This window comes from Varanus komodoensis, unplaced genomic scaffold, assembly GCF_004798865.1.
Source record: "Varanus komodoensis strain SLA01 unplaced genomic scaffold, ASM479886v1 scaffold61, whole genome shotgun sequence".
Lineage (NCBI taxonomy): Eukaryota > Metazoa > Chordata > Lepidosauria > Squamata > Varanidae > Varanus > Varanus komodoensis.
Genome location: NW_025336236.1, coordinates 766649 through 794224, shown reverse-complemented (window position 1 = coordinate 794224; position 27576 = coordinate 766649). Strand labels below are relative to the sequence as shown.

General features: G+C 38.3%; 2 protein-coding genes across 11 annotated transcripts in view; one reads left to right on the top strand and one right to left on the bottom strand.

Moving 5' to 3' along the window:
* TRAPPC11 (trafficking protein particle complex subunit 11) overlaps window positions 1-15536 on the bottom strand; it is a 36583-nt gene extending 21047 nt beyond the window's left edge. For 5 of the 7 annotated variants that reach the window (XR_006416598.1, XR_006416597.1, XM_044449839.1 and 2 more), the window contains exons 1-17: window positions 15384-15536; window positions 13340-13564; window positions 12737-12906; window positions 12230-12300; window positions 10503-10617; window positions 9556-9655; window positions 9301-9374; window positions 8669-8765; window positions 6835-6968; window positions 5511-5658; window positions 4450-4543; window positions 3273-3352; window positions 3113-3191; window positions 2970-3024; window positions 1887-2032; window positions 1391-1452; window positions 1163-1295 (exon numbers count right to left, since the gene is read on the bottom strand). Coding sequence is in view for 5 of the 7 variants with exons in the window: in XM_044449839.1 (XP_044305774.1) it covers window positions 1163-1295; window positions 1391-1452; window positions 1887-2032; window positions 2970-3024; window positions 3113-3191; window positions 3273-3352; window positions 4450-4543; window positions 5511-5658; window positions 6835-6968; window positions 8669-8765; window positions 9301-9374; window positions 9556-9655; window positions 10503-10617; window positions 12230-12300; window positions 12737-12906; window positions 13340-13543 (1762 nt within the window). In the remaining 2 variants the exon portion in view is untranslated. Of the gene's footprint in view, window positions 1-1162; window positions 1296-1390; window positions 1453-1886; window positions 2033-2969; window positions 3025-3112; window positions 3192-3272; window positions 3353-4449; window positions 4544-5510; window positions 5659-6834; window positions 6969-8668; window positions 8766-9300; window positions 9375-9555; window positions 9656-10502; window positions 10618-12229; window positions 12301-12736; window positions 12907-13339; window positions 13565-15383 lie in introns of those variants that run through there. The other 2 variants (XM_044449840.1, XM_044449843.1) reach the window with 2 other exon arrangements.
* Window positions 15537-15839: 303 nt separating this feature from the next.
* On the top strand, window positions 15840-24946 carry RWDD4 (RWD domain containing 4). 4 transcript variants are annotated; one of them, XM_044449921.1, is made up of 8 exons: window positions 15840-16013; window positions 17810-17843; window positions 18941-19046; window positions 19144-19288; window positions 20616-20733; window positions 21130-21179; window positions 21338-21340; window positions 22282-24946. In XM_044449921.1, exons 1-8 carry the CDS (start codon window positions 15990-15992, stop codon window positions 22312-22314), a joined length of 513 nt encoding a protein of 170 aa, XP_044305856.1. In that variant the 5' UTR covers window positions 15840-15989; the 3' UTR covers window positions 22315-24946. The 4 variants fall into 4 exon arrangements, with proteins under 4 accessions (XP_044305856.1, XP_044305855.1, XP_044305858.1 ...); XM_044449920.1 differs by having other exon boundaries at window positions 15841-16013; window positions 17810-17890; window positions 18937-19046; XM_044449923.1 differs by having other exon boundaries at window positions 15849-16013; window positions 17810-17890.
* The last annotated feature ends 2630 nt before the right edge of the window (window positions 24947-27576 follow it).

Genomic DNA, 27576 nt, shown 5'->3' with positions numbered 1-27576 from the left:
GATTAGTTAGAATGAGCTTTTCTAATTTGTTCTTGCTAAAGGGAAGGAACACTTGAGCTGAGACTGTCAATATGCAATTCAAGAAGTTAATTTAAATATACAGTAGACAGAATTTCTACTATTTCTACTCTATTCTACTCTACTCAGTAGAGAATTTCTACTCTATTTCAGCAGCTCCTATTTCTGATGATTCAAGTATTTTCTAGTTTAAATACATATTAAGGCTCTCTTAAGTACTGTCAGTACAAATACATTGGACTGTTGTTGTGCAGACTTGAATGTTATATCACCACTTTGAAACAGAGTATTTTTTACTTCCCCAAATAACTTCTTCTGTTTCAGTTTATTAATCCATCACTGACACACACAGGTAAGGTTTGTATGACATTACAACCCATTATGGATGGCAAGCCACAGTGAGGCATTGTGTTGTACAAACTTGGATCATTTCCCACTTGGCAGCTTGGGTCTGGGCAATAAGCCACCCTGACAACCCAAGGCTTGATCTTGGGGTTGTTTTATCAATGATGGAGAGATTTAGACTCTCTTCACACTGAGATCTTCATCAAATTTTTCACCTGGCTGTCCTGAGGATCCTGCACATTTTGCCCTTTTTCTTGATCATCTAGCTGTTTAGAAAAGTGCAAAAATGCATCTCACTCTTTTTTGAGAAAAAGGCAACTATCAAAACTCAATGGGGTTTTGACATGAAATTGATATTTTTGACAGGGACAGTTGAGTTTGTGTACTTCTATCAAAATGATCTAAAGGATATTTCTGAGCAGGAAAAAAAGAATGAACTATAGAAAAGCACAGTTGTCTTCATGACACTCCTCTAATTAGGCTTATCAGAACATCTTCTCAGTTCATTTCTTTACAGAAATGTAAAGTGTGTCCAATTTTTATGCCACCATTTTACTGTAAACAGGTTCCTGCAGAAATATGTCAACATATCTGAAATATTTTGTACCACTGCTCACTGTATACCAGAAAAGTTGTATATTATCCTTATTTCAAGTCTAGTAGGAGTATGAACACTACAAATCTAACCTACAGAAATATACAGATGACTGTTTAAAAAGTTATGTACTTCCATTATCTCTTCAATTATTTGATAATGAGTAAGTGCAAATGTTACTTTTTATGAAATGTTGGTACATACCAAATGGGACAAAATCTTGAACTTCTATTGTAAAAATATTGCTGCCCACCAGAGAAACTCTGTCAGCCCACAATTTCTGTGCAGCTTTCACAGAAGCAACATCACATTCAGGTTCTGGATCTGGATTCTCATTCTGAATTCAAAACAAGAATTTAACTGTTCAGCTGTATACGCAGACTTAATCAATGTTGGGGACTATTTCAGAGAAGTTAAATTCTACCTACTGACCATGAGTACTTTGATCAGATTTTTTTCTATCCGAGACTTCTGATCCTCTTTCAAAGTAGATGCTAATGAGATAGAAAAAAGCCATCTTCAATTTACAATATAGTGTTTTTTACAATTCTAGAATACTAGAATATATGCTAACTTTCCCCAGGCACCATCTTACTTGAAATACAGGCATAGTTCTCACAAGGAACAGATGAGATAGTAAATTCATGTTCTGACAACTCCACCACAGGCTGGGGCCCTCAAGACTGAATGTCACTTTACATAAACACAAAAAAGCTTCATGATCTGAACCCAGCATCAAGAAAAATACACCACTCACATTCTCTAGGCCCAACATCCAGGAACAATTCCTGTAAGAATTACAGCCATCCTTTTTGAGAAACTGCTCAATACAGAACAGCTCCAAGTGTTTGCAGATATACCCATGTTGGGAAATACCCAGGCCAAAATAGATAATTATTTAACACAGAAATTAAGTACATTTCCTTACCTCTTCCCAGGAGTTCCAGTGAGTACATAATGTAATCTTTTATTTGAGCCATGAGATAGGAACATTTAAGAGCTGTGCTCAGGATAGAAGTAAGGAGAGTCCACCATCCTTCACTGCGGTAATCACACAAAACATAATCAAGCAGTCTGGAAGAAGATTGAGAAAGAAGGTTTTTATACAACCAAATGGAGCTTGTAATTCTTATAAAGCTAAGAGAGCAAACTTGCACTTTCTGAATAAAGCCTCCACTCCTTTCTATGACCTGCCAGCAGGAAGGAAGTTGAGAAAGAAGTAGGGTGGCAGAAGTAAAATCTCTCTCTGCCAGCAAGGGGAGATATACATTTGCACATGCTCCTGAGAACGTCTAGATGGTTTTCTGTGTTGCGGGTATGGCTGGGAGCTTGAAGTGCTTAGGATCTCTTGGACCTCAGCTACTCTCTCCCGGCTCACCAGCACACTTCCAAAATGCTCCGTTTCTCCACTCTATAAGGGTAGAGTTTTGATCTCAGGGAAGAAGCCATTGCAGAAATCTCTATGGTAGCTGGGAGCCCAAAGAGGGCTCTGAGATAAAGCACACTCCCCAAAAGCTATGTCTACAACCTCATAGCCATAGATGTGCACATCTCAATATATTTCTATTATGCTGATACACCAGAAGTCTTTACCAATGATCCAAACCATTCTGTAGGTTTGTCTATGTTCACTGAATAGTTGGCCAGAACTGCTCATCTGAATCATGCCCTTAACTAATTTTGGGGCAGAGGAGGCCCACTTGATTTCCTATAAATTAGTGTTCAATAGTCCCTATACCATCAAGATTGCCGAAGCTATTTACTAAGAAGAAAACACACACGGGTTCTTACTAAGAGAAGCCAGAAGCAGATTTCAAAAAGCATGATTCCTACTCTCCTCACAGGAATAGGACAACCAATGACACTTACATGAAAAATATATAATTCCAAAAGACACAATCCAATTTTTTACAGATTGCTGAAAATTTTTTCCCTTTCTTACAATTACTAAATACATTCAAAAACCAAGTATCAAAAACCATACAGTACACATTTATAAAATTATACTTACTTCAAAGCTTTGGTGTAATCTTTAGCATAGTAATATTCTTCACCCATCTGAACCACTAAAAAGAACATTAGATTATTTTCAATATTAAAAAGACTGTAAAAGTTCTTTTGTTTTGTTTTGTTTTTTGGACAACTGAAACTTACTCAAGTGACTTTTCATTCTTGGACATTTGTACTTCTTGAATTGGGCAACTGCATTACTCAGCAAAGTGATTATCAGCTCCTGATGAATAGAAAGCACTGATATATAGTCTTATTTATACTTCCAAAAAGAAACTATCCTTATTTTTGAAATCTGACTTACAGAATGAAGAACTTTTTTCTCTTTCAGTTGCAATGCCAAAATTCCTACTTTTTCCTTTTCAGGATCATGAAGATCAAAACCTGCAAATGACAATGAAAAGTCCATCCTAATGATTTTTGTGTGGCCTCAGAATAAATTGTACACACTTTAATATATCTAGGTTAGAATCAGGCCTGGTTCTAATTCAAGGGTGCTCAGATTGCAAACACTATTGTATCATAGTAGAAAGAATGTTTCAGAACCCAGCAATATTCTTTGTTCTTTTAAACAGACTGCTCTAACAGATAAGGTCAAAGAACTGAAAATATTAATATATGAAATATATTTGAGCATCACGCTTTATGAAAGGTGTATTAGGAAAATGATTGCTCTTAAGAAAGCCCAAACATCACCTTTCAAATAAACTCCAACACTCCTGTTTTGGTTCAGAGTCTTCTAGCATTTGTATACAAGCAAGTGGTGTGTTTGTGCAAGTGTGACCAGCTGATGGCTCTGGCCTGTGCATCTTCTCCTATGGCCCTTAGGCCTCTCTGGTTATCATGGTTCATCATATGCTTTTGGCCATTCCTAACCTCATTTGGGCAATCAGAAATATTTTCATTCCTTTTACATTCAACCTTAACCAAGTGCTTCCCAGCTCATGCCAACTTTCCCCCAGTGTTCATTTTAAAAGTTGCTTTGCCATGTTTTTAAGTGTCAGCAATTTGGTTCCATTTTGGATCAGGTGAAGGCTGTCCCTCTTTAGAGACCTAGTTTGTCCTAAAACTGTATAACAAATCTGAACCCCTCCTCTCTCCATGCATTGAGATTCTTCAGCTTTGCCCATCTTACTGGCCTTGAGTGTGAAACAGGTTGTATTTCAGAAAAAGCTACTTTGGTGTCTTGTTTGTCAACCTAGATTTGGCTTCCAGACTTGCCAACTACATTTCCCTAAGGTTACAGGTTCCAACACAGATCATGGCTACTGACTTCATTACAGCCCATCTACAAGACAACAATGCCTTATTCTAGGGCACATTATTTTAATGCTGTGTACAGCAGTGTAAGATAAGCAACACTGGGCAAATTGCCTTGGGTTGCCTTTGCAAACCTTGTCATATGGGAATCTATTAAGCTTTGGATACAGTTTGATTTGTGTTGTTGAGGCTCTGTAGATATAAAATAGGGAAAAATTTACTTAGTATTCCCTGCCTCCATGGTCTTTGTCCATAGAAGTCAAGCATTCCAGTTTGAGTTTCCAGTGGATCCGGACTGGGATATGTCACAGAAGGCTGTAAATCCAGCAAAGATAAACTTTAAAAAGTATAAAAGTATCATTTTTAAAGTGTGTAAAAGCAGCAATAATGAAACATGCAAGCCAAGAAATAAACATCCCAAATGATTTGTGCTACAAAAGATCAAAACCCACACCCAATACAATGTACCATGTAGGGCAAAGTTGCAAAAATACTTTCCAGACATTAAAGCAATAAAGTGACAATATGCTTAAACTATTTCAAAAGCAATCAATGTCATACACTTACATTTGAACACAGGATTGTGCATACAATCTTACATACATAATTGGGATTTGCCTACAGCTTGCTTTTACTAGGAAACACCTATGTTCCACATAATTCATTCACAGTCCTGATACAACTAAATGATCTGGTTCTCACAAGGCATCAACCCTATGGGTTTTTGTTACATACAAACCTTGTTTAACTATAGGTTAACTATAAACAACCTAGGAAGATAACCCATGATTTGCTGCTGGATTGTAAATTATGGTTCATGGTTAACAATTCCTAGTTAAAGCACAGTTAAGGGCATGTACATAATGTCAACTCATACTCTGGGCTACTGCCATATGCAAATCAGGCCACAGAGACTTGGACATGTCAAGGATATTTCAAGATATAAAATAGCTTATTTAATTTCCCTTTTCTTATTTGCTCAGACAACTTTTGATGAGCAAGCACATGGTGATCTACACCTAGCATGATAAACAAAATAATCTACACACCTATAATTAAGTGTGCAGACTTTCGATTAAAGTTGTGCAACCACAGTAAGCATTAACAGCATGAAGAAAACCTTATGATATCAGTATTTATACAACTGACAGCACACAGAAGCACAAGTAACTATATGACATCACGAAAATACAAAAACCTACACCTACTTGGCCCAGAAAACCTTGTAAAATTATGCTGTTACACAGGATCTTACATCATGATAAGACAGTCCATGACTCACCTCATGATTGCAGAGAATATTAGCCAATTGCTTTCGCTCCTGAGCATAGTATGCTGCCTGCTGGTAATAGAAACCCGGATTTTGTGTCTGTATGGCTGTCAATCCAAGTTTAATAGCTTCATCAAACAAGTCTCCAAAAGCTTGGAATCTGTTTTTAAAACCAGACAGACACACTTTAAAAATTTTGAAGAAATTGAGCTGAAAACAGAAGCAGAATAGGTAATCATTGGCCACAAAAAATCTTGCCTCCAGAATTCTTGAGAGTCCTAATTTTAAGGAAAGAAATCAAGCTTTCCACTTTTCATAGCTACATAGGAAACTCTGAAAATATAGAACAAATTTGCTCTAAAATTGAACAATTTAAAAACAAGAACAAACAGCAAATGTTCTATTATAGGTTTCTTTCATTGTTTCTTCATTCATTGTTTAACATCTGTAATGCTTATTCTCTACTACATTGGTCGTCATTACATGCAAACTGAGTCATAGTAAAAGATGTATTACTCTATCACTAAAAGGTCTCCATTTAGTTTACAGAATCCTGATGAAGGCAATATATATGCAAAATAATGTTACTTCACATCAAACACATACTATGGAACATCCATGGTAAGACCAAGAGGAACAAGACAACTCTGGGTTGCCTTGCATGATCAAAAAACCAACTGTGGCTTATATAAAATAAACACAGTGGGTTACACAACATGCCTTTGGATCTTTGAATATTCAAAGATTCAAATTTTGAATATTCACAGATCTGCTACAGCTTGTCATGTCATGCAAACTCAGGCAACAAGGGTTGTGTGAGGGTTAAACAAGTCATGACCTGTTGTAAGGTTATGTGAAGAATCCTTAACCCTTGTACAACTCTCACCACACGGGTACACATGGCACAACAATGAATGTTCAGATCTCCATGGCTGGCATACAACCCATCATGGCTTGAATAAGCCATGGTGGGCTGGTTTGATTGTGCAAAACAGTCTACTGAAATTAAGTTTTCAGCACAAGAAAAAATAAACTCAGTTTTATCCAAAGAAAAGTGTTTTACAGTTGGACTAGAGTAACATTGGTTGACAATGTCCCAATTTATCCGCTAAGCAGCAACAGGCAAGTGATTTTTTCAGCTTTACCTCCTTCTTGATATAACAAGGATGATGACAATCTTCTTCACAGAATTAGATGATGACAGTAAATACAAAAAGGATTATAAAATAGTTTTGAAGCAAACAGCAGTAAATTTATTTCAGCTTGCATCACTCCACTTATTCACTAACCACTTATTCACTAACCACAATATATAATTACTGATAGGACAACATACTGTTTTGACATCCAGGCAGCATGCTCAAAAGCCAACTCTGCACTCCCAATTTTTTTCTTGCACAAGTCAATATGTTTTCTAAACTGTGCAATTGCATCCAGTGGTGTATTATGCTGAAAACACAGGCGACAAATCTAAAAAGATGAAATTAGAGCACTTTGATTTAAATATTTTACAACTATCAGATTCACTTTTATAGAACAATACAATTTGTTGTTAATGCTAACAATACAGTATGCAAGTTAGCGTTATATATTGTCTGGTCGTCTCTATCCTTTTCCCCTCTGTAATGCAGAAAACTGCACTACAATATATATGTCAAGGAACAAATCAGATTAGAAATGGGAAATGATTTAAGGAGTATGATTATCAGATACATTCAATTCGTGTATTTTATGCAATTTACAAGTTTCATTAATTGACAACTAGAAAACTGTTTACTATTTGTGGCCCCATTAATTTATTTCTGGCCCCCAAAATGACTGTTTGCACCACTGAGCACCTCACCATCTTTCAAATCTCAGGACCATATCATTACTTTTGTTTCACTCACTGGATACTACTCCTCATGACTATGTGGAGGCTCAGTTACACAGTGGCTGTATTCCTACACCAAGCCAAGGTTTGTAGTAACCATAGTTTAGAATCAAAGCATGGCCAACCATACTAGAAAAACCATGGCTTAGAGCTGCTTGTCTCTTCAGCACGTGTGTGTCAAAACATAGCACAAAGCTCCAGAGGGAGGGCGCCAGCCATAACTACATTCTGTATATGCTGACAACATGCCATGCTTCCTTCATTATGCTTTGGTATGTGATCTGAATAGAACCTGTGTCAATACGAACAGCACGCCTCAATATCCATCCTATCCAAGCTAAAAGGCTACTATTATTTCCCATCTTCACAGCAAGGCTCAACCTCTTCTCTTACGCAGACCACTTTGGATCAGGTCTGCCCAAAACTCAAGCCACATGTCAGCCCTTTTCCTGTTCACTCTACTGCTGTGTAGGGCATAAAGGCAGGCCATTGTGTTCAGCAGGAACTCTACTTGTTCATTCTGCCTACACTGCATCCTTAGGCAGGGCTCCTTCCATTCAAGATATCCTACTGTGAAGTGGTCCTGTCCCTCAAATTATTCGTCAAGAATTTCTGCTACAAGTTGTCCAACAAAGTGCCAAAAGGGAGCAGAATATCAAGGACATCTTATATTCAAAAATACTGGCAGGTTACTAGCATTATACCTCCAACTTCTATGTCGGGGTGGCCAGACTGAGGTTCTTTATTTTGTGGCTTGTGATTTGCCACCTGTGGGTGTCCGTGAGCGCCCACTTGCCACTCACCACCCACAGCCACCACCTGCAGGCACCTGCTTGCAACTCTCAGACATCTGACATTTACATGTTGAGCAAGTCTGGCCACCCCTGCTCTGTGTTTTAGCATATCTCAGTCCCTGTATGCTGAAATGAAGACAAGTTGCTTTTGTGGGGAAAGGATGCCTGTGTGAGAGGGAGGAGGAGGAAAGGGGGGAGGAAGAGTAAGGAGGAAAAGCGAGGGAAGGGATCAAAGAATGGAGGGAAGGGATTCTGGCCACTTCCACACGCCATCCTCAGGAAGAAGAAATTAATTGTTTGCCCCTGCTATAAAGCACAAATATGTCCCCAGACTAGCAACACAGAACATGTATTCGAGCCAATGTAAGAATCAGTACAGGTTTATTATTTTATTTATTTATTCAATTTATTTAGTACATTTGCAATCCTCTCAATAACTAATGTTTTAGTTTTAGTTCTCTAGCTTCTGTGTGTATCTTTAAAGTTAAACCAACAGTTATTACCTTGTAATTTATAAATCCTGCCATTGTCTTGATTTCCAGCATATTGGTTTCATGAGCTCTCAATTCATGTACAAGATTATATGCAGTTCTGTAGTTTCTAAATAAGAAATTATATTCATTTATTGTACAAACAGAAATAGTGAACACACAATCTAGAAAAGTCCAAAATGAATGCAGCAAATCCTGGTGTTGCCCTTTATCCTCAGGATAAATCCTTGATGTGACATTCTGCAAGACTGTATTTACTCAAAGAAAGGCAAACCAATCTGCCTTAAATCTTGCAGCTATAGCATTGTTATGCCCCCTCTTAGATAAACATTCCAGAAAGAAACCAGTGTTCCAACTGTATGCCAAAGAATTCATTCACATTGAAGTGAATGCATCCCTTTTGGCATTGAAGGGGCACACTGCTCCTCTTTCTACCATGTTTCTTGATGGAGGACAGAACAGAAATGGTGCACATATCTACCCAGGGAGAAAAGCAGCACATTGCTTTAAAAACAGTAGTAAAACTGCATTCGCCTTTTCTCTATCTCTCATCCCAAGCTCTCCTACAAATGAATGAGAATCTAGTCTTTATTTGGTGTGGAGGGGAGTAAAATAATAGAGTATGTCTTTGCATGGGTACTTACTTTAGAGCATTCTGTGTGTCCTGCTTCAGCTCACTGAAGAATGCTATTTTGAACTGATGTCTAACGAATAAAAGCTGCAACACAACCAATTTGCAACATTTCAAACTGTTTAAATCATTTAAATCTGATTAATGGGAGTATTCAGAAAATATCTTCTTTAAAAAAATTACACATCAAAATGGGTAGTGCATTCTACACTTCTAAATACTTGAGCAACACTAGACAGTTTATTCTAATATAAATTGTTAGGTGTACCTGATGTGTTGTTTTGTTTAAATATTCTTTATGAGATTTCACCCTTCGGATTTCTGTATAGTAGTAGGTCTGTGCATGTTCATAGAATGCATTCTCTAACCTATGAAAGAAATGGTAAACAACTTCATAAAAACAAAATCAAGAAGGGGTTGTGCAGGATACAGAGAAAATAAATTACAGTTTGGAACAATTTCCTACATTCTGAAAATAAACCTGGCAAACAAGTTGCTAGAATGAATCTCTGAGATTTCCCCACAAAAGTTGTTCAAAATTCTCCCTGTCTATATTTTAATTTTACATGCTCAAATCGTCAATTTAGGGCAGATTATAGAAAATATATAGCTTATATAGGGATAGTATATTCCTATTATGAAAGTGAGATTTAGAACATCTGGTTCAATCACAAACTCCCATTCTAAAATTAGTATTTAAAATATGTTTCTACCACTATTCAGTCGTTTTTTGGATTTCAGGGTAGTATACAACAAATAACACAACTGCAACTAGAAAACATGTAAAAAAAGACTAGCTGAGGAATGCTAGGAGTTGTAGGATCATCTGTCTAAACATGCACAGGATTGCAGCCTAAAATCCCTGGTTTCACCTGACCCGAGTGATTGCAGTATTAGTGTCAAGTGAGCACGGGAGGCTGCTCCAGAGCTGGGGTGCAACTGTTGAAAAATCCCTCTTAGTTTGTTGCTGGATATTGATCTCAAATGAGGAACCTGAAGGAAGGCTTTAGTAGGAAATCTCAAAAGATAGGCAGATTTATATTTATAGCAGCAACATAAAAAGAGGGCACACAGACATTCAAAATATTGAATGGAGGTGGTAAATAATGACATTTTAGCAGATATAAATAAGCAACTGTAAATAAGATGAACAGGATTTCAAACTTCACCAAGAAAAATACATATAAAAGCTTGCCTCTACAATAATTTATTTACCTTATAATATAACCTACAAGATGATCAGTGTGTGGCAAAACAAACAATGATTTTCCAGAGAGGTCACAAGCATTACATAAAGCTGCTGCTCTTTCAGAAGCAATAACATCTTCCCCTAAAAAGACCCACAAGAAACATCAACAAATAATTTCAACAACCTTAATCCACCACCTACACAAAATTTATTAAGTTACATCTATAAAACAATAAATTGTGTTCTACTTTGTCTGAAACAGTATACATTAGACCAGTTGTTCTCAATTGCTGGTATATATACCAAGAGTGGGACAAAAATGTAGTAGAGGTGGGACACACAGTTTTCATAACGTGATGCTACTGATTTTTAAAATTTATTATCTTTGTATTTACAGTTACCATGGCAGTAAAGTTTATACTCAACATTATCACAATGTTCATTTTAATAGAATGTTAATATTTGTTTGTGCTTGAAAAGCCATAGGAATAAAATTTACTCCCAACACCATTAACACATTTTAATGAGAAATACATAGCAGAACACCTCTAAGTAAACACATGTCCTTAAAGAACATAGACTATTTGCTTCTATCATGGTGGAACCCACGTTTCTTTGACAGAGTGACTAGCAGGATGTATGATTCAAAAGCGGACAAAAAACCATTCAGTGAAATAGTTGATTGGTCAGTCAACCATTTCACTGAGTGGGTTTTAGAACTGTCTGGGTAAATATAAAATTGGACAAATCTCTGTAGTTCACTGCAGCAGAGCCTTCACAAGCCATACTGAGCAATGTTCCTCTCTCACAAGTTACCATGGAAAGCACCAAATGGAATGATCTTCTGATCCATTAATAGAGAAAGGTCAATGACTTGACTGCTTGACTGTGGAACTAATTTGTGGTTCAGATAACCTGCACCACTGGAATGCCTTTGCTTTGAAATATGAATTGAGAAACATATTAGATATGTTGCTCCTACAAAATTATTTACATGAACAATTGCTCTTCAGAAGATTTTGATCATGAAACAGTATTACTAGATACCATGGGGAACCTCAAAGCATCTTCACATACCCTATCATTCTCTATCTAAAAAACTAATTATTTAATTTAACACATTTGAGTTTTTTTCAATTTAACTTCTATTACATTAAATGGTTTGACTCCCCAGAGAAATAAGGAAGTCCAGGGAAGCAAAGTTTCTTCTTACACTCCCCCCTGTAACCACCTGAGCTCCTCACAAAAACCTCTTTGGAGGCTCTCCAGACCCCTGTGAGCATGGTTGCTAGAGGAAAGAAAATCACCCCAGCCAATTCTGTGTAATTCCACCTTCCCACCCATCCGATCTCACATTATTCAGGAGGGCCCATCAGTCCTTCAAAGAGACTTCTCAGTGGTCACAAGCAGTTGCAGTAGGGAAGAGGAAACAGGAAACTTTCCTTACTGTAAACTCCCTTAAGGTAACTTTTCTTGGGATCTAAGCCAATGCTTCTTTATTAAAATGTCTCTTCTGTCTGTATTCTAATTTAAAATGTTTCCTAGAAAAATACAATCTTATGCAGATACTGTATACTACACAATGTAGCTCTGCAACACAAAAAAAATTCAACCTATACGCATACTTTATATCACATTTTCATATGATCTGCACTGCCTTTCAATAAAAAAATCTGTGTAATAATTTTAGATTCCTGTGTTTATCTCAAACCTGACCATTTTGACTTTTAACTCAAGTCAAAATATACTTTACCAGGAGGTAACGGCGTTTTCTTCTGAATCAAAACTACAGCAACTTTTGTGTTTCTTCCCTGCAAACTCTGCCTGTAAGAATAATACATAAAGCATACATAAATTGAGAACTGCATTACGTGGAACTTTTAATTCTCCCAAGATACCATATATTTTGAAAAATTAAGTGCAGTAAAACTTAATCCACTAGGAGACATATCTTGTTCTCTGTTAAGACAGACAACAACAAATGAAAATCTCATGTGGCTCAGAGACAGAAATATTACTTGCTATGTGTCAAATTTCTTAAAAGCAGAACAGAAACAAAATAGGTTGAAGAGTTCTCAGCATTGCAATTTAGAATGATAAAACTTCTGATTTAAAGCACCCATCACCCATGTGGAAGTCAGCAGCAACTATGTTAAAAGCGCCATGGAAGAAAGTACCATGACTTTTTCTAGACACATTTAAATTAAGCAACAACAAAAAAAAGTATTATTAAGACTTCAGAAATCAACTAAAATTATACCTGACAATTTCAACTCTAGTAGCACACTCTGACTGTTTTTCTTTCCACTGTGGCTCATCCCAATCTAGTTCATAGAACACCACGACAAGTGCAGGCACCAAGTTCAAATGCTTGTTCATCCAGCCAGTCTTCAAAATGCCTTTTGGAATGTACCATTCATATGATGTTCTCTGCAAGCATTAATTAACTTAAGGTGAGCTGCCCTCTGTTTGCACACACATTTTCTAATCTACCCTAAACCTATAGTCTTATGGACATGCACTAGAGGATACCCTTCACTAAACTGAAGGGGCTTGCTTCTGAGTTAAGCAGTTATGTGCAAGATACAGAGGTGAGTTTCAAGTTGATTTAAAGTGCACTCCTATGCATGTTTAGGAGACCTATGTTGAATCATGCATGGGATTGCACTCTCAATAATTCAGATTTTTGATTTAAGCTATAGTTCTATAGCTTTGTATTTAAAAGCATCTCTTTAACAATGTTAATTCCAACATTAAATAACATTCAAGTGCATACAAAGAATCACTGCAAATAACAACTGATTCACAATATAAAGTCAACACATATACCTGGATTTTCATATTATAAAACTTAGAGCAATACCTTTGTTCTACATTTAGGATACTCATGGTCACCAGGGAGTACTTTAAAGGAAATTGGTACTCTGTCTGCTCTTCTATTTGCACAAAAGGCATCCCAAACTGCCCGATGAACAGCATTATACACTACATCCAAGCCTGTGAGTGTAACAAAGGCCATAGGCCGGCAACATAGTTCCACTGGAAAATCCCACTGTGAAGGACTCATCTTGATAGGGTAGAGTTAAAGCTGAAATAGAAAGCATATACATTTAAAGAATTTTTTAATCTTCCAACAAATATTCTGACATATTACTTGGGAAAATAAAAGTCTAAAACAGTAAAAAGATGCAAAAATAATTCTTTAAAAGTTGTTTTTAAATTTCCCTGTAAGTTTGGCTTCTACTCTTCTCCTATCCAAAATGCAAGCTGACAATACAGGTGAATTTAATGTATAATACTGTTGCATATTAAAATAAGGATTAAACAATTTCCACTATTCAGATTGCACTTGGAAGGGAAAGGTAGAATTTCAAAAATTCAGATATCCACTCATAGACTGCTACTAACATTACCACTGTTGTTGGATTTATAGGTTGGGATGCTCCACAAGTAGGGGTTATAACTTCTTGATCAAAATGTTCCCATGTAAAGCTGACGGACTGATCCCAAACCAGGAAACAACCTTTAGGTACTGATGTAAATGATGTAAAGTTCAAGGACTAACGGACATTGACGTCCAACTTATTTTATTTGTGCATGGAAATCCAAGTGATGAGCATGCATGACCTCTCATGAATGTGTTTGTCTAAGGCAATATAATTCAGCCTTATGGACAAGTGTATCAAAAGCCAATTCAAAAGGAAGAGATATAACCTATCTAGGTTCTTGAAGACATCTCATGACAGCCCTGTGTACCTTAGAGTGAGCCGAATGTAGATTTCCAGATATTTTGGACTTCAAATCCAAGAATTTCTGAACACTGATCATGCTAGCAGGAGCTTCTCAGAGTTGAAATCTAGAACATTTGGGGATCTCTCTTCCACCCTTCCCAGCCTAAGGTGAAATAGGTAGAAAGGCAAGGCAGAACTCTAAGCCGTGGCCTGGCATTGTAGGCCACTTTATTGCTACTCCTGAGTACTTCAATAGGTTGCCTGTTTAAGATCATTTTTAAACAATGAAAAGGACAATGTGGGTTAAATCCCTTGTGGTGTGTGCTTGTATTCATCTTACTCCTTTGTAAAACCCACCACCAGACTTTTAATGTGAGATACATAATGTGTGAGACTTTCTCCCAGATCTGCTTCAAGACTTTAGGGAACCTTGCCAGGTGGTCCTTTAAGCAGGAAGAACAAAACAGTGAGTAAAAAGTGAATGTAGCAAGCCAGCCCAAACGCTAATTAAATATGCTGTGCACTTTTAACTCTATTTCTGCATTAGCTTCATTTGCTGCTACTATAATTTGAATGGATTAAGTCTATCATGTTAATTTAACGGCCACCTTGGGAGCTCTGGAAACTTTAAGTAAAAGATCTGAAATGAGCTGACCCCAGGCACTGTTATATCTAGGGCAGACCTAACCGAAATGCCACCGACTTCAGTAACTTTATTGCAATCTTCCATATCGTGGTGTGTGAATCTAGAAGTGTTAGACAACCCCCAACACAGCTGGCCAGGGCATGCTGGGAACTGTAGTCCTGCATTCGTTTGGGGAATGTTGGTCTACTGTAGGAATAACCCATACATATAACTGAGGTCTTCATCGCCACAGTCCGTGCACACTAAAAGGCACTGCCATCCTTTCCCGTAACAATGCTAACACGGATCAACCCGCCTTTTAGAAGGCTTCTTCCGACTTACTGAGCGGGTCCCTGTTCACCTGAAGGGGCTAAACTTGCTCTCCTTGGCCACCCGCTGGAGCCAGCCGTGCTCTCTCTGACTGAGCATATCTGCCCTCTCCACATGCCCTGCCCTGCCCTTTCCCTCCCCACACCTGCCAGCCAGACCCCCCACCCACCCTGCCTTTTCAGCCCCGCTCCCAAGGGTCCTCCCCCGCGAGGAAGACGCACCTCACCCTCGGCTGCGCCGACGGCCAGGATCACGCTCAGTCTCCGGTGACACCGGCCATACAAAGGCCCGGTCCTGCCACAAAAGAGATGCAACGTTCCAAGCTGCTGCCAGAGGCCTGAGTGAGGAAGACGACAAGCGCGCAGGGAGACGACCAGCTGAGAGTGACAACTCCAGCTAACCAATGAGCGCAGAGAATAGTAAGCAAGCGGAGCCGAGTATTGGAACGCGCTCGAGGGCGGGCAGAGTTAAAGTTCAACCTAAGGGCCAATGCAAAGAGGCATGACAAGGAGGCGGGGCCTACGACCAAGGACCGCCCCAGCCTTGGGGAAGCCGAAGAAAGTCGGAGGGCGCGGCTAAAAGAACCGGGCCAATAGTTAGCCAGAACAAGTTGAACGGGATAGTTACACTGTCCAATGAGCGGTACGGCCGTGACCGCCTCCTCCCCTCTTGTCACTTTTTGCGCGTGCGCAGAGAGGGTCAGTCAGGGTGCGCGGCTCTTACTCTATCGTAGTGGCAGGGCAGAGGTTCCAATCCCCGAGGGACGGTGGAAGAGGGTGCGGAGAAAAGGATCCAGGGAAGAGCCCCGTATTCTCCGGCGTCGCACCATGACGGCCAACGAGGACCAGGAGGTGAGAGATGGGGGAGGCGAAAAGGCCAGGCTGCGGGGAGCCACGCGCCGGCAACGAAGGGGTTACGGCGCCTTTGAAGGGGCGGGGAGAGCAAGTGCTTCCCCCCCCCCGCCCCCGTGCCTTCCACGGTCCAGCCTCCTGACGGTGCCGGGAGGGAAGGAGGGAGGGTGCAGGCGTGGCTTTAGCTCAGCCTTCCCAAGGCTAATGCCCTCCAGCTGTTTTGCACCCCAACTCCCATCATCCCCAACCACCATGGCTAACGGTCAAGAACCCAAAACATTTCGAAGGCGGATTTCTCAATTGCACAGTGCCTAGAAAATTAACAGATGAATTTCTTCCCTGCACAACAGCCTGTTCCCTGCCTGGTGCCATTCAGATGTGTTGGGTGACAACTGCTCTCTCCAGCCATCTTTCTGACTGGGGATTTTAGAGAAGCTGGAGTCCATAATATCTGAAAAACATACAGTTGGGCAAGGCTGTCGTACAGGGTGCATTTCTGCTGCTGAGGCTTTGACCATTATACACTGGTGACAGGTGTTACAGTCCTGCCAAGGGTGCAGTGGAGGAAGAAGTAGCTAGCTTAAAGATGCTAGGATAATTTTTGTGAGGTACCCACAGTGATTGATTATGATCACCGGATAAGTATATTGTATCCCAACTGAAAGAGGAGACAAATGATGGTGTTTGTGTTCCCAGCATCTTCAATTTTTGAAGTGTAGCAAGTGTAGTGAAAGACTGCTGACTGTAAATGGGAGAGTCACTGTTAGTCCAAATAGAAAAAGTGAGTTAACAAATTGTCCAATCTGCTTTAAGGCAACCCTAGAGAAGTATTTTACTAAAGCCTGTCTCAAAAGGATCTAAGTATAAAGCTCAATGTCTTTATGATATCTCAATTCATTGTGCCATGTGAAGACAGGTGAGACCAATTTTATTGTTGATCAACATTTATATACATTATGGAACCCAACATTTCACAAAGACAAGTCAGCTACCTTTCCTTTTGTTACACAGTAGATAACCCAAGAATTATGCATTCATTACATTCTTAGTTCAGCAAAATAATTTGTGTTGTATTATTCATCAATTAATTATATGATATAAAGATAATTTTTATGATTTCTCATTTTAATTTTGTCTAGAAATAGCTACAGGGGAAACACTCTGGGGGGCTTTGAGCTTGCATACATAAGAATTTTGCCACAGGAAAAATCAGAGGCCATTCCAAAGTAGTTTGTGCTATGTCATGAGGCTCAGTGGTTCAGAAAAGAGAGAACAGGAAAAATCAGGTACAAGCTTTCAGCAAGTGTATGCATCTAATATAAGCTTGTTTGAAAAATGAGTTAACTCCTTCTTAAATTCATTTTTTAGATAAAGAGTAACATGTATGGCTTAGTTCAGAACCATTAAAAGGTGTGTCATTGGCTGTAGTGGGATGTAGACCACATCCATGCTTGAAAGCATTTGTTTATCTTTTCTCATATTCCTTTCATTTTCCACTTAACGTACTATACCTAATGTGGCTTTATTATTCTTCTCGTAAGGTTTTCATATTCAACATACTTTTTAAAAAAACCCTACCATTACAAATAAAATTGAAGATGAAGTTAAGTCAGGTAGTAATATTGAAATAGACTGTACACATTTTAAGAGGTTATGATGCAGGTTATGATACTTAAACCACAAGCCAGCACTTTTATCTGAATGTCCCTATTTCTGTTATGGTATTCCACTTATGACTTTCATTTGCCTTTTACAGATTTATGATTTTTAACTGTTAACCATTTTCTTTCTTTCAGATGGAGTTAGAAGCATTACGTTCAATTTATGAAGGTGATGAATGTTTCAGGGAACTTAGCCCAGTTTCTTTTCAATATAGGGTGAGTGTGTATGGAAAGGGAGTCCCTGAAGATTTTACCCCACTAGCTGGTTGGCTATAGGGGGCGGCACTCATCTCCATTTCTATGGCCGTGAGCCAGTGCTGTCCAAAGATGTTCCCGTGGTCATGTGGCACCTATTTATCTACTTGCATTACATGCTGTCATATTGCTGGGTTGATAAGAGCCAGGGACAAGGCAGTGGGTTCTCACCCTGTCACGCAGCTTTGAACTAAGGGGAGATGGTGGTGCGGCATGTTGAACCACTGAGCCTCTGGGCTGCCGGTTGAAAGGTCTGCAGTTGGAGTGTGTATGAGGACATATGAATTACAAGTAGTTTATATCGACTTGAAAGAGGTGTATACATATTTGAGACAGTTCATAATTCAATTATAAGGGTGAAAATGTGCTGAAATGTTATATGGACACTGGAAGGAGGAATCATAGCTCAGAGTAGAACAGCTGCTTTGCATGCAGAATGAAGGATCCAGGTTCATTCCTGGCACCTCCAGGTAGGGCTGGATTTAAATTACCCTGCCTGAGACCCTGCAGAACCACTGGCATTGGGCGTTGACAATACTGGGTAGATGGACTGAGGGTCTGACTCAATATGAGGCATCTTTACATTCCTATAAGAACTAGAAACTGGCCTTAAAGATTTATATTTTTCATAGTTTCCAGGGATTCCATCATACCACCATGTTCCTCAGCAAAGCTACATAAACCTGCTGCTTTCTATGAAGGTTCAAAGCTATGTTAAGCTTTAAAAATAATATTGTGTTGTAAATATTAAATTATGTTTAAAGGTAATTTTGAAGTACATTCTTATGCTTGTTTACTCAGAAATAAGTCTCACTGTGTTCAGATGAAACTTACATTATGTCTGTATTGATTGGATATGAAGTATTTTGTGAGGAAACAGTTCTACTTGAAAATTAAATTCAGCTATGGGTATAAGAAATGGACCCTTCTTACAAGACAAGTATTCATTTTATTGATTTATTGACTCAGATTGTCTGTATTCCTGAACACCTGTGATTTTTTTTCAGATAGGTGAAAATGGAGACCCTAAAGCCTTTCTAATAGAAATATCATGGCCAGAAACATACCCTCTGACAGCTCCTGTCATATCTATGGATGCATTTTTCAACAATGCCATGTGGGTAGTCCAGCTTTTGAAACTTACAAGTATCTTCCCTCTGGGATCACCTTATTCTTCATTTGCCTATGTAAGGAAATTCTATTATCTTTCCTAGATCCTCAGCCATAAAGCAAAGTATATTGGACAAATTAATGGAGGAAGTTGAAGTTAACCTTGGAACTTCTATGACCTACACAATTTTTGAATATGCCAAAGATAACAAAGAGCTGTTCATGGAAAACCATCCTGTTAATATTGTGGTAAGCTTATCACTTCAGTTGTGGATCTATTGAATTGAATGAAGCTGACGTGAAACAAACTGGTATTAAAAGTTCCTATAAATCTTTTACATTCCGATCATGTAACCATTTGTTAGGGATACAAACTAGGATGCTGGAGACTGATGCTAAATGTGATGGTCTGTTCTTTGACTATTATGTTCATTAACTAAATAAAGATCAGTGATTAAAAATAGTAGTTATGCCAAATAAATTTGTACATGTTGTCAACAAGGATAATGTTTAGTTGAAGAACAAATATATTTCTCTGATAATGAATTTTCATTTCCAGCAAATGTAACGTTTTGACTGGAAAAAATGATTGGTTTGCACATAACTGCATGGGGAACACACACTGCATGTGAACTGCTTCCAGTTTGCAGCAACAAACTGGGAAGCAGGTTTGTAGGCTGTTAGTGTGACATCCAAACTCGGACATTCTGGACAGGTGTACATAATTGGGAAAGGAAAATAATGCCACTGTGGTTTCTTACACCAACCTGTGCATATTTGTCATGGGCCTCCAAATTACCTTTAAGAATATAAGAAAAGCCATGCTGGATCAGAGCAAAGGTCTGTCTAGTCCAGCATTCCATACACATGAATGGAACTGCGCACAGAATCCAGCTGCCCACAGGGTCCCTCAAGCAGGGTGAGTACAAGTCCTCCTCCTGCCCTTATCTTTCGCTGGGAACAATTTGGCAGGTTGCCCAAATCTAGCAGAGGCAGTGTACAAACCACCCTGCAACCCAAGAATACGGTATAGGTTCCAGGTCAATGTGCAAACACATTTCCTTCCATGTACCTTTTCAAGTTTGAACAATGTAACAGTAATTTGGCAGTGTGTGCCCAGCATAGGCAGGACAGGAAAATAAGCTACACTGGTTTATTTTCCTTCCTCAGTCATGAGAACCCATCACTCAGTTATTCATAGGTTAAATAACCTAAAAGTAACAATTAACATGGGTTGTTCTTAGGTTAACTTTGGGTTGCTTAACCTTTAAATAATGCAAAATATTCAGTTTCAGATGTCACACTATCATCCTACAAACAGGGCAATTTATAGGTTGTTCCTGAAACCTATACTGTGTATCCCTGAATAACCTATAATTAAGCTATGATTTACCAATAAATGCTACAATTGTGTGCAAACAGTTCTGCTTTCTGCTTGAAGATCTGAAGTTGTTATTTTGACCCATATGGTTATTTTGAACCATATGGAGAAAGCAGGAAAAACTAGAATGAGAAGAAACTAATATGAAGTGCCAATAAGTTGCAGAAAATTCTTACTAACAAATTACATTTTTAGACAGCATTGAACAATTGCATCTCAACTGGTCAGCCTGATGCACCACAGTCAAGTAAGAAAAAAGAGAAAAAAGAACATTTGACAAAAACACAAAAACGAAAGTTAGCGGACAAAACAGGTTTGTATAGATAACCCATGCTTTTCTTTCAGATTTTTTTTAAAGATGCATTTCATATTCCTAGCTTTCTATGACCTAGAAATAGCTCTTACCAACACAGAATAAGCTATGCAGTGCAGATTAACTATGCAACATGGGTTGTGGGGTGTTTCCCTCCCTCCTCCAAAAATGACATTTGTACCATCCAATTTTTTGAAGTATAAGGAGGCAGTGATAGTCACGCTAAAGTGTTGTTTGGATAGCAGTTATTGTCATGTTGTGTGAATCCAAGTGATCCAAAAGAATATTCATGTTTTGGAATTTAATGTGAATTGAACCACTGAAATCAGAATTGTTTGAATTTGAATTTGAAATGTAAAATTAATTGATGTTTAATAATATTTTTGTTTTGGATAGATCATAAAGGAGAGCTTCCTCGAGGATGGAATTGGGTTGATGTAATCAAGGTAATATTTAATATTTTTAACAAATTTAAAAAAAACTAATACCTTCAGGAGACTTATAATGGTGCCTAATCCTTTTCTCTCACTCTTTCTCTCTTTCTCCTTTTTCTTTACCTGTTTTCAACATGAACAACATTTGGATTCTCCTTGTTTTTAAGCAGCATGTAAGTATTACTGTCTCTGAAGTGTTATTCATGATTTTGAAATGCATCTTTAATTGCAAGCAAGAATGTTTAGATACTGTTTCTCATTTGATAAGTTCTTAGGATATGATCATACCCTGATTCTAAACATAAAAAGGATTTCCATTGATTTGGTTTCTTCTGAATCTATTATGCAGCACAAAATTGAGATTTGTAATGGTGCGATGACAGCAGGATTGGAGTGAGGTGTCTTATGCATCATTTAAAAAAACTAGTTATTCATCACAGAGCTTCTTGTATTGATGTGATTTGTGTTTTGCGTTTTGAAACAGTGGGTAGTAGGATTGCATGAGGAAGAAAGCAAAAACAGATCTGTAAATCATAGGCTATCGGCTTCCACAAGCCTTTCTGATTCAGCCTGATCTTGCGGACTTTTTACATGACTGACTGTTAGATCATGCTGAGATTTTTAAATGTAAAATGGTATAGAAAACTTTAAATAAATAATCAAATATATATTTAAACATTTGAGGCTTCAGAGTAGTGTTTTTATGCATTAAGCTGCCATTCAGAAAATGTTAGTTGTATCATGGAATATAACAAGTGTGGCAGACTTGCTCAGTCAAAGATCCACATACGGTAAATGTCAGATGTTTGAGAGCTGCAAGCAGATGCCCACAGGTGCTGGAGGTGGGTGGTGAGTAGCAAGCGGGTGCCCGTGGGCCGTAGCAGCAGGTGGCAAGCAGCAATTGAGTGCCCACAGGCACCTGCAGCAGCCAGTAGCAAGCTACAAAATAAACTCAGTTACATGCAGCTCCTGAGCCTCAGCTTGGCCACCCCCGAATGTCAGTTGCTTGTTATAAACTTGTTCTGTTTATTTCAATGGGTCTTAAGAGCCATTAATTGTCTCTTGATTCAGCCAAGAAAAATGATTAACACTAAACATTTTTGTCTTTTTATAGCTAAGCAAAACGGGTTCCAAGGATGATGAATAAGTGGACTTTTACATTGAAAATTTTCAAGTTTTATTACAGCACATTCTAGAGTCAACTGCACTTCTCTTTCCTCACTTACATTTTATAAAATGACAGTTACACGTTTAAATTTGTGAAATGCACTCAACAGGAAGGACATTTTTCTGGTGGTTATTGCTTTCTTCATGTCACTTGTTTGCCATTAAGGATGATGCTGAAGATAGCGGAGTTCTTTTTGGATTCCAGCTGTCACGACAATATAAAAGTATGTAATTTTAATGTACATTGTGTCACGTTGTACTGAATCATGAATGTCATTGATGGTAAATCATCTGAAGTATACTTAATTTAGGACTCATATCCTCTTACAAACCTATTAATGTGTTATTTTTATTAGGTACCCAAGCTTGTCTAAAGGTTTGGTAGTTTTAACTTATTCTATATTTAATTCTTGCATAATCATTTCACTGTTATTTCAAATAATGTTCATTATTCATCCAGTAGTTGGGCGGAAATACATAACTGTGGGAGTACCCTAATTGGTTAAAGTTACGAAAAATGTGAATTAGCTTGAATTACAATTTAAAAAAATGTATTTTACACCCACATTCTCAGGTTTCTTTTCAGCAGGGTTAAAAAAGGACGAGTCTTCCAGCTACTACTCCAGCTCCTAACACTTCCAGCCAGCATGTCTACAAATGATAGGAGTTTTACTCAAACACTATCTGGAGGGCCAAACATTGGCTACACCTACCATGTACCATGTCTTCCCTGTATTAATATAGTCATGACCCTTTGCACTTCACCAGTACAAGAGAAAGCCAAATAATACCACATTACACAAAGGATAACTGTGAAACACTTACATCAAATTCTATGGCAACTATTCAGTTAGTATCACTTACAGCAGGTCATAGCTGTAAGTGATGCACATTGGTGCATTAGGGTTATCGGACTATGACCAAAAAAAGACATTATTATGTACTGGAATCTATCACAGAGTAGTTCACAAACAATGCACAAGTGGAGAGACTACAATACCTTTGGCATAAGCCTCCATGGTGCAAGGAGCAGGAGTGTAGCAGCGGGGATTGAGCTTCCCAGGAGCAAGATTATAAAGATACTACTTCTTCTAGGACAAACACAAAATTTAAAAAGGAGTGCTATCTAACTGAGGTAGCTCTGAAGCTCGTAGCACAGTGAGCAATCATTAGCCACCTAGAAGAGTTGAAATCTGTGTGCTCAGAGATTTCTTGGAATACTTCACATAACCTGGAATGCATTGGGAACAAACATTTGTTAAAGCAGAAATAGTGCTTTCAGAATCATCCTAGGGAGACAATGAAGTTATGGCTTGCTTTTAAGGGGGCCCTGCAAACCAAACTTATTTTGGATCAAAATGTGAGAGGGAACAGGATTAGAATCTGTACTTCCCTTGCTAGAACCCAACATCTAGTCTCACAAGTGCAGCAGTATGCCAAAGAAAGACCCATTAAGTTGCCTTTCTGACCAGATACAGACCAGCCTACATAGAGCTGTAGCTTAGTGGAACAGCGTAGGTTTAGTTCACATAAGATGCCAAGTTCAGGCACTGCAAAAGATTTCCATGTAGCTTGGTTTATGATCACCCCAGGATTAACGGGAGGGCGGGGGACAAAAAGACAGTTGCTTGGTGAACATGTAATTGTTTCATGTTATACCAAATCATGAATGTCTTTGATGGTAAATCATCTAACGTATGCTTAATTTAGGACTTAATACTTAAATTCCCCACAGGGCTTCTTGTGGTGGCTACCATTTTGAATATTTCAGCTGCAGCCAGCAGGGGCATCATAGCTTATTATGTGTGAATCCAGCAAGGTTGGTTGATGGTTGGTCTAAGAAGCCACTCAGAATCCATAGGCTGATTGTAGGGGAAGGAAAAACCACAAGCCCTATCTACTGATTATCTCCCCTTTTAACCAAACCATGGTAGCTCTTTTCCCATGTGTTTGTCAACACAGATGGAAGTTTATATGGTGTGAGCATTGATTTGACAGCAAACAATCTCATCTTAGTATAAAACATTGTTCTCATTCACTCACCATCAGCAATGGAGCCTTAAATATAATTAGACTTCTCTATTATTTTTAAAGAGGGATAATTATAACTCTTGTCTGAAAGTTAATGATTTCCACATCACATCTTTACGGCTGCAATCCTAAATGCAGTAGAGAATAAGCTCCATTGAACACAATTGAAGCTACTTCTGAGTAAACATGCAGTGTTTCTGCTATATGAAGAAATGAGTACCAACACACCAATATATCTTCGCTATTGAAAATGAGTTCCTTGTATTTCATATTGGTTCTTGTCAAAAGATTGGTCCTTGTACCAGCTCTGGGTGCTAGCCAAACTTCATTTATTTCAGTTTCAGTTATTTTCTTCCCTTAGAAAAATACGAGTTGTCAGTGTTCCTGCATTTGTTAATAAGTAAAGGAATGGAAGTAACCATTCTACCAAGTGGGTAGGTAAGATGGAATTTGTATAGATGTGTTTTCTTGTATCTGAAAGTTCTCTCTACTAGATAAATAGTGATGGAACATGAGATGCCTTAATGCCATCTATTTTTATTGTTGCAGGGAAGGCTCTAAATAAATATCTATTTATCTTCTGTATTGTGTATTTATTTGCATTTAGGCCATGTTTGCAAGCAGTGGGCACACTGTAAGCAAAGTTAAGCAGTATTTCAATAGAATTGTGGAACACACACGCCAGTCCTTAGTATAATCTTTGAGACTTACATTTGGCTGCATGGGTTTGGGTCACAAGAAGTATTGATCTTTATATGGATGTTACAGAAGTCATGTATTATTATAAAACCAAAAGTTGACACTACATTACTATATGGACGAACCAAAGTGACCCCACCTATGTATTAACTATTCTGTCCTGCTTTCAACAGAAGTAAAGCCAAATATGAGGTGGATGATGAAGGTTGCTTAGGAATAAAGAATGTCAGCTTTTAAAACGTAGCATGATTGCAGGGTTATAGGTACAAAGAAAAAAGTCATGTAAAACCAAGGTGAAGACTGAGGGGAAGAATTTAATGATGAAGCAGGAGTTTAGTAGAACAGGGCATTCTGATCTAGATGTAGCCAGCAAATGCCAGGAGACAATACTGGAAGAGGGAAAGGGAGAAGAAGTGGGCAGGAACTAATAACAGAAGTAGCTGTTAGCACACAGTGCAAAGAATACTGGAAACAAGATAGTGGAATTGTTGAGATGGCTGACAGCAAGCCACTAAACATCAAAGAAGGGAAATAATGACAATGGAGAGGTATCATTTTAGCAGGGATAGTGAAAAGATGCTCCCATTTGTAGAAGGAAGATGTCATCTGGCCTACCATCAAATGTTTTATTCCTTTTTTAAAACCTATTTTTCTGGAAAAGGCCGGAGCACACATAATACAGGGTTTGGTCTTATAATGATCCTCAGAAGAAAATAAGTGAAATATCCCTGAAGAAACACTCCCTGTTCATCAAGAAAAGGAACAGGATGGGCAAGTTGAAGGCAGTTCTTTAAAGAAAAAGCTGCCCCATCATCTTATGTATTCTAGCACTCAGAAAGCACCATTTCATTTACTGGAGGGCAAGATCTAATTTATTTATCTAATAAATTAATATAATTCTCTCAAACTGCTATGTTAAATATTTGGCAGGGAGTATCAAGACATTCTTGGCTTTTGTACAGAAAAAGTTATTTCTATAAAATAAATCCATATTAGCAAAACACTGACATCTTTGGGGAACAAATTTGTGATTCATCACTGATTCTTTGCTGATTAGGGGCTGTGGGGAGTCTCACATTTGAGGCTGCCAGCTACAGAAACTAGTGCACTCTTATTCAGTAGCTCCCTAAGGGAAAGGAAGTTTCTTGTTGTTAGTTTCTTTGCAGTATAAGTTTAGTTACCATGACAATTTATCTGAATAGAGCAGTTGGCAGAAAACAAGCTGGAATCACTTGCCCCCTCCTTTTCTGCTGCAGCTTGACATGAAGTCAGATTTGCCAGACACATGAAGGAAGATGCTGAAAGGTAGGATATCTGTTAACTCATCAGGAAGCACTGACTGATCTTTAGATGAAGTGTCAAAAGATACATACATGCCATGACACAAACACATTGTCATGAGAATTTACTCTTGAAAATGTATTGGTGCAAATCAGCTCTGTCAGTCGTGTTCCTTTTGCTTAGAAGATCCTGTGCACAAATCTAGTTTAAAACAACACCTTTCAGTATAGCTGTTTCAACTCAGGTTGTTGTGCTTCTATCGATTCAGACTTTCTATTATTGATAGTATCAGGTCTCTGAGTAAAGGAATTGTGACAATCCTTGCCAAACTGGGCAGAATTTGGATCAACTGATAACCATTTCACAGTAGTCAGTAGTTCTGGATGGCTGATTCCACACTGCAACAGTGTCATTTATAAATCATTTCCATATGTGGTGTTAGCCATCCCAATGCAAGAAAGAACCACAGTATCTGTTATACTATGCATGTTTTGTGGACATGTTATTGCAGAGATGAGTTGGTGCAGTGAAGGTCCCTGTCCGCTGTCCACAAACAGATGTCACTACATGCCAAGTTTTAAAGTGGCCTTTGTGTAGCAAGTGGTTCTATAAAGTTACCTTGAATCTCATAGGCTATACCAGCTAATGAATAATAGGATAATTAATTTTATTAGCATAGTGTTTGGGGCCTTCGGAGATAATAGTAAAATCATTTGAGTGGGAACAAAACAGTTGCTATATCCCTGTGCCAAACAAATGGAGACGCTCACAGCACAGAGGCTAATACATTTATTACAGCTGAAGCTTTTCTTGGAGTTTCAAAGTTTTGTACCAAGCAGCAAGAAGTTGGATCATATTATGAATTTCATGAAAAGTTAAAGAGATTTGTGCAAAGAATAGAATGTCAGACCTCCAGTAGAGCAAATGTGAATTGTTTAATTCTTTAGGACCTTTATCTACCACCTTTCAATCAATTGCTCCCACGTCAGTTGACAAGAAGATAAATACCAGTTAAAAATCAGAATTAAAAATGTACAGTAAGACAAACAGTTAAAAGCAGCAATCAAAAAGCTTAAGGCTTGGAGGTTAGTGTTTCATTTGTGAATTTCAGCCCCTTTTGGCCTCATAATACTATTTCAGCAGAAAATTCAGCTTGGCTGCATTTTATAATTTAGACCTAAAGTGTCTGGTCTGGTAGTCCCCCTGCCCCTTCTCTGGGTGCCTGCTTAGC

What these genes read in the sequence shown, in the direction of transcription:
- RWDD4 (XM_044449920.1), top strand. Translation starts at nt 15,990, where the DNA reads ATGACGGCCAACGAGGACCAGGAG. An exon ending in CAGTTTCTTTTCAATATAGG is followed by an intron (nt 17,891 to 18,936) that starts GTGAGTGTGTAT and finishes ATTTTTTTTCAG; the next exon opens with ATAGGTGAAAATGGAGACCC. An exon ending in GCATTTTTCAACAATGCCAT is followed by an intron (nt 19,047 to 19,143) that starts GTGGGTAGTCCA and finishes TATCTTTCCTAG; the next exon opens with ATCCTCAGCCATAAAGCAAA.